Here is a 9,981-nt window from a genome sequence, read left to right on the forward strand (position 1 = left end):
GGCTTACCCAGCATTAGCTGATGCTGGTGGCCAAACCCTGCGAAATGGTGTTAGATACAAAGGAGAGGAAGGAACTCTGCAAGGCTGGTGCTCAGCTGCCCTGGATAACACAGGTATTCCCCTCCCTGTGAATATACAAGGCTACAGGGAGTAAATTAACACAAGCAATGCTGCTTTACACACATTACTTCTTGCTTTGTTTGGTTTATTGGCAAGTTTTCTTTCAGCTACATAAATTGAGGCTGCCTGAGTGATTTGAGCTCCGTAGCCTGTGCTGTAACCCCTGCCTCCCCCCCCAAAAAAAGCCTTTTCTGGCAATGAAAAAAGCTGGGGTTCTGAGAAGATTTTAATAATATGTGCTTCAAAAGACCTCTGACAAACATTTCACATCTGATAGACACGGTGGTGGTTTGCAAGAAAGAGAGGAGGTTTTCAGGCTTTCAGGACCTCTGATGGACGGTATCACACAGACAGCTTTGGGGCACAAGGAGCTGTAATCACAGAACAGCATAGGTAAGGCATCTTAATATAAATGAGAAAATCATGGGATAGTGTAGCTAACACAAAATACATTGAAAATCACGGGATAATGAAGGTGTCCTGGCCCAGCAAGGCCAGGTTGGATGAGGTTGCCCAGACCTTGTCTCATCGCCTTGTGAACATCCCCCTGCGATTCCACCACCTCTCTGGTCTCCAGCCAGTGTTTGACCACTGTCATGGTAAAAAGTATTCTCCTGATCAGATCTGGTTGGAAAATCACTTTCTAAGAGCCCAAAAATCATGGAATCACAGAATGGTTTGGGTTGGAAAGGACCTTAAGATCATCCAGTTCCGAACCCCTGCCATAGGCAGGGATACCTCACGCTAGACCATGTCACCCAAGGCTCTGTCCAACCTGGCCTTGAACACTGCCAGGTCTCAAACTGTTTATACTTCTTCCCACCGCCTCAGTCCCTGAAATCCATTATTCCCAGTCCAAAAATGGGTAATGCTGGTGCTTACCATGGTCACCTGCAGCACCAGTCACTGGGCTGCGTCCATCTCAATCCCTTTCCCAGAGCACAGCCCCATAGCAGAGATCTCAGATGACCATCTCAGCCTCCGCAAGAAAATGCTATAGGCATCATTGTACTCGGATATCCAGTGGTTCCTGCAGAGAACATGGAGAAGGGGATAAGAAGAAGGCCTCCATCCTCTCCATGCACCAGAACAGGGGACTTGCCTCCCTTTTCGCAGGGGTTGTCACCCAGCCAGTGTAGAGCAAAGGAAAGCACAAAGGTGGGGAGGAAGACCAGCCTGTCTCCATCATGCAGACGCTGAGACGCACATGGCTCTCACTGGGACCAATCTCCCACCTAGATCAGCCATTACCCAGGCTGGGCTCCAACCCACACATAACTCCAGGATCATAGATTAAATCAAGACTTGAGTGCAGAGCTGAAATCTGTGCATGAGGGGGATGAGGCAGCAGGGAGGAATTGCCTTTCCGCTGAGAAATGGGAGCTCAGGAGCAGTTGATGCCTGTTTGTTCATAGTGTGCGGGTGAGTCACATCGCAAGCAGCTCCTGCCCTGTCTGATCCAAGAGAGCCCTTTCCCAGGGGAAGCCCGGCTGTGGAAATGTTGAGACGTGCCTCCCGCTCCCAGCCCCACAGGGACCTCAGCATCTTCTTTGCATGGGGATGGGGCTGTTCATGAAAGGTCTCCTCACTCTTATCAACACCAGCACCAACACCTCCAACAACTGCTCAAGAAAAGGCTGAGCAGGCTTGGAGAAAGGGTTTGGCCCCAGGGGAAACCATTCGAGCTCATTGCATAGCACAGACACAGAGAAACATGCTTCAGAAACACCTTCCAACCCTAACCAGCTCCAAACATCCCCTGACCCGCTCTTACCCTGTCTCTACTCCCTCCAACCTCCCTTCCCCTCCTCACCCACCTCTCACTTACTTGTGGAGCACATCTTTGAGGAAAATGTGAGAAAGGTTCATATGTCCTTTACAGTGTCCACCACAGGCTGGCCTGCGCTTGAAATCTGTGTTGTAGGTAGTTCTCCAGTCATGGGCAGAGCAGTCTAGTGAAAAAGAGTCCAAGTAACTGACTTTGCTGGATCTCTAACTCCTGCATCACAGAACCTCAGTGTTCCCCCTTCTTCCAAGCTCCATTGCTGCTTATGCTTTCAGAGCTCAATGTGGGAGTCGCCATGATCAAAAGGTTAGCCAAGGTAGAGGTGCAAGAAGTGCTTCCCTGGCGTGGATAAGGTCTTTAAGATGAGATTTCAGATGAGAGCTGGGCTTGTCCAGCCTGGAGAAGAGCAGGCTCCAGGGACACCTAAAAGCATCCTTCCAGTACCTAAAAGGGGGCTACAAGAAACCTGGAGAGGGGCTTTGGACAAGGACCTGTAGGGACAGGCCAAGGGGAATGGCTTTAACCTGCCAGAGGGGAGACTGAGATGAGTCTTAGGCAGAAGCTCTTCCCTGTGAGGGTGCTGAGGCGCTGGCACAGGGTGCCCAGAGAAGCTGTGGCTGCCCCATCCCTGGCAGTGTTCAAGGGCAGGTTGGACACAGGGGCTTGGAGCAAGCTGCTCTAGTGGAAGATGTCCCTGCCCATGGCAGGGGGTTGGAACTGAATGAGCTTTAAGGCCCCTTCCAACTCAAACCATTCTATGATTCAGCCCTTCTTTTCTACAGCCTTTTATATATGATGGAAGTCACACAAGGCAGATCTGTCAATTGTGCTCTTCCCTTCTGGACAATGACTTGTCAGCCAGTACATATTTTTCCCTATTGTCTACATTTTCTCTTTCATCATGTCAGAGCAACACATCTCTCCCTGGAAGAGATACAAGATCCACTTAACCCCCATGTGAGGACCATAACATCTATTGTGCTATCTCCCCCCAGTAGTAGCTGGTTTGAAGGGATGCTATCTCCTATCCTGCTCTCCAGAGATGCCCCATCTATATATGTGCATGTCCTTCTGACTGAGCAGAGAAACGTGTGGACAAACATGCTGCCACCTCTCACAACAAAGCCGGGGGGCACACAAAGAAGAACAACCAATTGTAGATGCTTCAGGTTTTCTGTGCATTTCAAAATGACACCTTCCCATAATGAGTCATTAGTGAAGTATCTTTGTTGTTTTCACTGAGGCTGAGATTTCAGGTGTTTATTTCACACGTGTATGACCACATCAGGCTGTTCATGCAACCCAAGCGGTCGCAGCAGCAGCTCCCATGCTGCTCATTGCAGGGGGATGGACTAGATGACCTTTGTAGGTCCCTTCCAACCCAAACCATTCTATGATTCTGTGATTTACTCCCACATTGAGCAGGGCTGTGCTGCATGGGATGGCTCATATGGAAACTGGGATGAAAGAAATGTTACAATACTCCAACCTCATCTCTGCCCTTCATCTCCCTACTGATAGGCAGAGTTACAGGGACTCTGTGGACGCTCCCTGTGTCATTCACCTTCCCTTCTTCCTTAGTCTCTTCCTGCATTAAATGAAGACTCCCAAAGGCAGGCTGAAGGCCACAAGTCACTCTCATGGGGCAGCAGCCACAACCTCCATCCACTGACCTCCAGCCAGAACAGAGGAGCCCACATTCCTGAGCTTGATTTGCAGACCATTATTCTGGCTTTTCCGGCTGGTCTCCCTGATGAACTGCTGGTAGGTGGCCCAGGCCGGGACCAGCTTCCGCCTGGGGAGCAGCTTCCCTGAGGACAAGAGGGTGCATTAGTCAGGAAGCACCACCAGTTACCCAAAACATACCCTTGGGTGGGAGCAAATGAACAGCAATGGCAAGTTGGAGCCTCAGCTGGTATAAATCGGGGCAGAGTCACTCACTTCAGCAGGGCTTTGCTGAGGTACATCAGTTGTGCATTGATTTGGCTCAAGAAAACACTAGGAAAAGGATTTCCTACTGGCACAGGATTTCCAGGCACAGCTACAGGTTGGGCAGAGAAGAGATTCAGAGCAGCCCTGTGGAGAAGGACTTGGGGGTGTTGGTTGATGAGAAAATGAACACGAGCCGGCTTCAGTGTGCGCTTGCAGCCCAGAAAGCAACCGTATCCTGGGCTGCGTCCAAAGGAGCGTGACCAGCAGGTCAAAGGAGGTGATCCTGCCCCTCTACTCTGCTCTTGTGAGACCTCACCTGGAGCATTGTGTGCAGTTCTGGTGTCCTCAACATAAAAAGGACATGGAACTGTTGGAACAAGTCCAGAGGAGCCCATGAGGATGATCAGGGGACTGGAGCACCTCCCGTATGAAGACAGGCTGAGAAAGTTGGGGCTGTTCAGCCTGGAGGAGAGAAGGCTGCGTGGAGACCTCATAGCAGCCTTCCAGTATCTGAAGGGGGCCTCTAAGGATGCTGGAGAGGGACTCTTCTTTAGGGACTGTAGTGATAGGACAAGGGGTAACGGGTTAAAAAACAGGGGAAGTTTAGATTGGACCTAAGGAAGAAGTTCTTTACTGTGAGGGTGGTAACGCACTGGAATGGGTTGCCCAGGGAGGTTGTGAATGCTCCATCCCTGGTGGTGTTCAAGGCCAGGTTGGACAGAGCCTTGGGTGACATGGTCTAGTGTGAGGTGTCCCTGCCCATGGCAGGGGGTTGGAACTGGATGATCTTTCCAACTCAAACCATTCTATGATTCTATGATTTATGGTCATAGCAAGCAAGTGGAAGGAGCCATGCTGTCTCGGTGTTTCCCTGGAGTGCTAAAAGGAGCTGAGACCCTCTGCAGGAGGTTCGTGTATGAAAGGGAAAGACTTTGAGGGAAATACTGCTAGGTTACACAAGGACAGAGCAGTAAGGGGAAAGCCCATTGTAGTTTTGTCATTAGAGCAACACAGCTTCAGAGGGGCTTGGCAAGGAGATGCTTGAAGCCCTGAGGTGTTAAGAGGAGTCTAAACTGACTGCCCAAATGGAGACATGTCACTCTGAGCTGCTTGTCCAGACTCTCCTTCTAGTGAGTGGAGAGAGGGCTTACTTCACCTCATCTTCCAGGTAGCATTTAAGCTGCAGAAGATGGCTGTGTCTTTTCTCCCCTCTGATCATGAAAGGATCCAGACACAGGCATCCCATGCTGAGCTCAGGGAGCAGAGAGGACATCCCTGCTTGTGTCCTCATGTTTGATTCTGGAGCAATACTATCCCCTTCCCTCTCCCAAGGGAGCTTAGAGGAACACCTCCGTTGCTTTGGGAAGGTTGAGCATGGCTGGGAGATGTTTGGTGACAGCTACTTTTGTTTTCCTGACTTCCAGCAGCATTTTAATCCATGTAAGCAAGCTGTTAAATGGCATGGCTGCGGGCTGGCTACCAGCCCCTTCGATGCATTTGCTGCCTATCAGGTATCCCTAGCAGAAGGGCACTAAGAGCTGCTGCTGCTCTGAACCACCCAAGTCCCTCATGCTCAACCATGGAGTCCTCTTGCCTCCCTGCACTTCTGTTCATGACCTGCAACATGGGGTTAACCACATCTCCCTCTGTCCCAAAGGAGCAGTGAAGATAAGACTCTAGGAGACTTTGCCATGCCAATGCCTTGCTAGCAGGGCTCTTCATACACCAAGCATGGCTCTGTAGATGTTTCTAAGACTCCACTCACTACACCTGCACTTAGAGCTGGTCTGGGAGCTGCATGTTCATGGTGACAGGGTGCTGTGCCCATGCTGCTAATCCTCATCAGCATTAACCCAGCACCAACACTCTATCAGGATGCTGCCATCGTGTGTGTCCAGACAACATGGACCATGGGCAGGGGGGCTCAGCTAGCAAAGACCCAGGAGACATCACTTGGGGTAGCTGGATACATCCATTCATGTTTGTGAGCAGGTGGTGTGGGGTTTACCTGCTGTCCCAGCAGCCTGAGCAGCCACTGGAAGATGCTGGCAACAAGACAGCTCATTATCCAGCTCACTGAGAGCCTGCAGCTTCTCTGCCTTCTCTGCCAGTTGGGAGGCAGGGTAGTGCTTTGGTAGGTAGCTTTCTGCAGCAGGAAGGAGGGAAGCAAAGTGCTTTCCCTGTCGCAAGGCTCTGCTGCTGTCTGGCATCCTCCCTCCTGCACCATCATCATGACTGATGGCTTCGACGCTCGGTGCTGGGATGACTTCCCTCCTCTGCCTGACAACGCTGTCACTGTAGGGTATCACCGGCCTCTCCTGGGGTACAGCAAACTCCTTGGCTTTTAGCTGGGCATCTGCAACCTGCAGCTTCTGCAGAACAAAGGAAGGACAGTTGCTAAAGCATCATTAGGCAATGCTACCTGCCCTGGGCTTTGGTCAGGTCAGCTCCACTGGGGATACAACAGTCACAAAGCAGCTCCTTAACTGTTATTAAGAATGCAGGGACCACCACAGCTTCCTCTTTGTGCCCATCTTACAGCTTGGGACTCAGGAGGACGGAAGGAAAGAAGGAGGGAACTTTGATGACGGGTTTGACGGCTCCAAGGGTTTATGTCAGGGAAGGGCTAATGGGGCTGCTGGCATGGCTGCTCTGGGGTGTCTGCTGGCTCCAGCCTCATCAGCTGCACACTCCAGCTCTCTCATGAGCCAGTTGCTTCTTTCTAGGGGCTCCAAAAGAGACTTTCCTGCTGTGAGCTCTGCCAGGCTGCTGGGGCCAGCAAGGAGCATCCTCACAGGGTCTGCCCCAGCAGGCACCTTCACACAATGAATTCTCTGTTGCTGTCCCCCCTCCTTTTGCTCCCCAGGCTGAACCTTCTATTTTCCCTCTCTCCTGAGCCCAAAGCACTCCATCAACCCAACATGCCCCCCGCCACCTCCCCGCAGTGGCCCTGGTGCACACCACAGCGGTCCCCTTTGGGCTGCCACAAGCAATTAGACCAGGGCAGGCAGAGCGAGGCAAATCAGATTAAATAGCTCAGGGGGTTGCTCACACTGCAAGGGGATTCAAACACAACAGCCCACAGCTCCCCTGCAGAAGTCTTCTCAGGCCCGTGGCAGGGCAAGGAGCCATCTCCATCCCACATGCGATCCCCCTCCTCAAGGTGGTACCGGGATGGGTCTAATCCTGATGCACTCCATCAGCCCCACGGGAAGCAAGAGGAGTCCAAGGCTTAGGCACCGGTTCAGCAAGCAGTCGTTAGTGCCCTGACTTAATGAGTGTAATTAGCATCACCCACCCCAAACAGCTTTACTGCAGGGCACAAGGGGGATTTCCCACAGAAGGGATGGGGACACAAGCCAAGGGCATTAGGGTGTGATGAGACCTGCTGGTGGGTCATAGAGGTGGGGACCAAAGCAGACCCATGCCTGCTGCCCCCTTGGGTCCCCAGCTGTCCTGTATCCACGATCCATGGGTGTTTTAGTGGATACTAAAGAGCCAAGCAAAGAAAAGCCCATAGTACCTGTATGTCGCTGGGTAGCTTGTACTCCTCACACCACTGATAGTCCTTCTTGTACAAACTCTTGTACATGTCCAGTGACACAGGTGGCTGAAAGGAGAGGCAAACATAAGGAACAGCTAGGGCTTGACGGAAGAGTTCCAAAGTGGAAATACATACCCAAATGCTCTCTTATTGCTCAGGAGAGGATAAGCTGCCTCTGTCCCCTGAGCCACCCAGGGCCAGTCCAACAGGACCAATGCCTTGCTCAGTTAAGCCCCAAGAAGGTGGCCAGGAAGGCCCTATGATCATTTGGCAATGACTTCTGGGGCTCTTCTTGTCCCAGGCAGCCCCCTGCAACAAACACCTTCCTCCTGTCTCTCTCAAGCCTCCTCTGACTGCTCAGATCCCCCCAGGCAGAGCACTAATATAAAGCTGCTGAAATACTTGCTGGGGTCCAACATCACTCAGGCTAAAGCAGCACGTGCTTCCATCTTCTGTTTTAGCAGTATTTCCTATGTGCTTATCACATGCTTGTTTAAAGCTAAGTGCTGGCTATTGTCAATACTCACTCTCCAAAGTGATTGGAAAACCTACGGAGGAAAACTCTGCCAAGGGATATTAATCCAATGATATCTGCCCTAACACCAAAAATCAGTGCGGTGCAAACTTCTGGATATGGGGAGAGGATTTGAGGGAAAAAGCACTTTTATTTGTGCTTTCCCCTTCAGCATCTACCATGGGCACTGCTGGAGTGGAGAAACGGGGAGAGATGAGCCTTCAGGCTGGCCCAAGAAATGCTAAAGCATTAAATGTGCTACGTGTCAATGCATGGCAATGGCTGGGGGACATAAGCTCTTGTGCAGTAACTGAAGGTGTTACCATGATCTCCGCTGCTACATGAACACATCCACCACACGGGGTGGCTTGGCCACTGGGTCTGCACTCCCATGTCCCTGTGATAAAAGGAATCAATAACTGCCCCAGCAAACAGCCCTTAGGGAGAGCTCCTTGTGCCTATTCAACAATGTCACCCATTATGGCAAAGAATATATTTTATAGTCTCTTTTTTCTATCATTTCACTCTTTTTCTCCTCCGGGCTTCCCAAACCAGTGGCTGCCCGTGGATCTCATTGTCACCAGCTCTCATTAGCTTCCCAGCCTGGCAGACCCTGTAAACCCATTACTCAAACACCAGTGAGGATGCGATTCCCATGGATACCTCACCTTTGAGTGCTCCGGTTTTCCCATTGTGTCCACCATGGTGAGCCAGGAACCTGGAGCAGGAAAGTCACTCAGTTAACAACCAGCAAACCAGATCCTCTCCTCCACACCGCCCCAAGGGATCTAGAGACCTGGAGATGTGAACTGGCAATAGGAAGGGGGTTCATCTGGGGCTGTGAGGCCCCTGTGCACCCCAACTTCATCAATACAAAATGCACCCATCCAGCCCAACTCACAGAACAGACAGAGCCGAACACCTCAGGGAGTCAGCCCTGTGGGACCCAGCAGGCAAGAGGTGACGGCACCCACAAACAGCAGCTCCAAGGAGTGAATATGGGTGTCCTGTCCTGCAATAGGTTACGTGTGCAATGGGATCCACCAGCACCTGCGTTGCCACGGTGATTCCAATGACGAGGGAAAACATTTCCCCTTTGTGAGACATCCACACTCCAGAACCCTTGAGGCATTGGTGGGATTATGGGGGCTTTGACAGCATGGGGTGAGAGCTTCTTGGAGGAGAAGCCACCCCATGGTCACAGTGGGGGAGCTGATACCCACTCCTTCAGCTGCCGTCAGGACAAGAGTGGGATAAAGCCTTTAGGGCTCTTGGGGCATCTCCAGCTCCTGCTAAAGATAAAGATGGGAGTAAAAGATGGGGAAACTGGAGGGGAATGGACCTACTTTGTGGGTGTGTTGACTAGAAGAAAGCAGTCTCCTTACCTCATGGTCTCCCACCTGCATGGGAGGGTGGGAAACACTGCAGAAGTAAGGCAAGCAGGGACCTACGCTTGGTCTTGGAGGGTGGCTGAGTACACCTGAACTGTCCCATCCAGATGCTGCAGTTCTCATCCTCTGATGACCTGAAGCATAAGGCAGTAGGGGATGCTCAGATGTAGTCTTCTGTCCCATGGATGGACAAGAACCAGACCAGATCCACAAAGCAGCATTTACTCTTTAATGAAAGTCAAGGATTAACAAGGTTTGGATGCACCTCATACAAGAGTAATCTCTTGTAATCTAATTTTAGCATGTCCCCAAAGATGTCTCACTCTGAGCTGACCCTTCCTGGCATCCTGACTCATTTAGCCCAATTCATTTAAACCGCATCTGGAATATTGTGTCCAGTTCTGGGCCCCTCAGTTCAAGAAGGACAGGGAGCTGCTGGAGAGAGTCCAGCGCAGGGCAACGAAGATGATTAAGGGAGTGGAGCATCTCCCTTATGAGGACAGACTGAGGGAGCTGGGTCTCTATAGTTTGGAGAAGAGGAGACTGAGGGGTGACCTTATTAGTGTATATAAATATATAAAGGGGGAGTGTCACGAGGATGGAGCCAGGCTCTACTCAGTGGCAAACAATGATAGGACAAGGGGTAATGGGTACAAACTGGAACACAAGAGGTTCCACTTAAACTTGAGAAGAA

At 51.2% G+C, this 9,981-nt stretch overlaps 1 protein-coding gene and 1 long non-coding RNA gene across 3 annotated transcripts; both read right to left on the reverse strand.

Annotated features, from left to right (window-relative positions):
• Positions 1–316: 316 nt before the first annotated feature.
• LOC130602578 (uncharacterized) lies at positions 317–2,073 on the reverse strand. The gene is made up of 3 exons (XR_008972932.1): positions 1,949–2,073; positions 1,003–1,150; positions 317–491 (listed from the first exon to the last, which is right to left on the reverse strand). It is a non-coding gene; the product is annotated as an uncharacterized LOC130602578 (long non-coding RNA).
• A 1,442-nt stretch (positions 2,074–3,515) lies between these two features.
• On the reverse strand, positions 3,516–8,868 carry LOC130602574 (uncharacterized). Of its 2 annotated transcripts, none has more exons than XM_057415542.1 (5): positions 8,807–8,868; positions 8,565–8,614; positions 7,362–7,448; positions 5,847–6,207; positions 3,516–3,717 (listed from the first exon to the last, which is right to left on the reverse strand). In XM_057415542.1, exons 2-5 carry the CDS (start codon positions 8,598–8,600, stop codon positions 3,545–3,547), a joined length of 657 nt encoding a protein of 218 aa, XP_057271525.1. In that variant the 5' UTR covers positions 8,601–8,614; positions 8,807–8,868; the 3' UTR covers positions 3,516–3,544. The 2 variants fall into 2 exon arrangements, with proteins under 2 accessions (XP_057271525.1, XP_057271524.1); XM_057415541.1 differs by having other exon boundaries at positions 5,847–6,210.
• Positions 8,869–9,981: the final 1,113 nt, after the last annotated feature.

Source organism: Pezoporus wallicus, unplaced genomic scaffold (genome assembly GCF_028554395.1).
Source record: "Pezoporus wallicus isolate ANWC-B61680 ecotype Strahan unplaced genomic scaffold, APGP_CSIRO_Pwel_v1 contig_8827, whole genome shotgun sequence".
NCBI lineage: Eukaryota > Metazoa > Chordata > Aves > Psittaciformes > Psittacidae > Pezoporus > Pezoporus wallicus.

Excerpts from the sequence above, each read along its gene's own strand:
- LOC130602574 (XM_057415541.1), bottom strand. The coding sequence starts at position 8,600 with ATGGTGGACACAATGGGAAAACCGGAGCACTCAAAG. Across the intron at positions 7,449-8,564 it reads GAAAACCGGAGCACTCAAAG|CCACCTGTGTCACTGGACAT; the intron begins GTGAGGTATCCA and ends CTCTCCTTTCAG. Across the intron at positions 6,211-7,361 it reads AGCTACCCAGCGACATACAG|AAGCTGCAGGTTGCAGATGC; the intron begins GTACTATGGGCT and ends TTTGTTCTGCAG.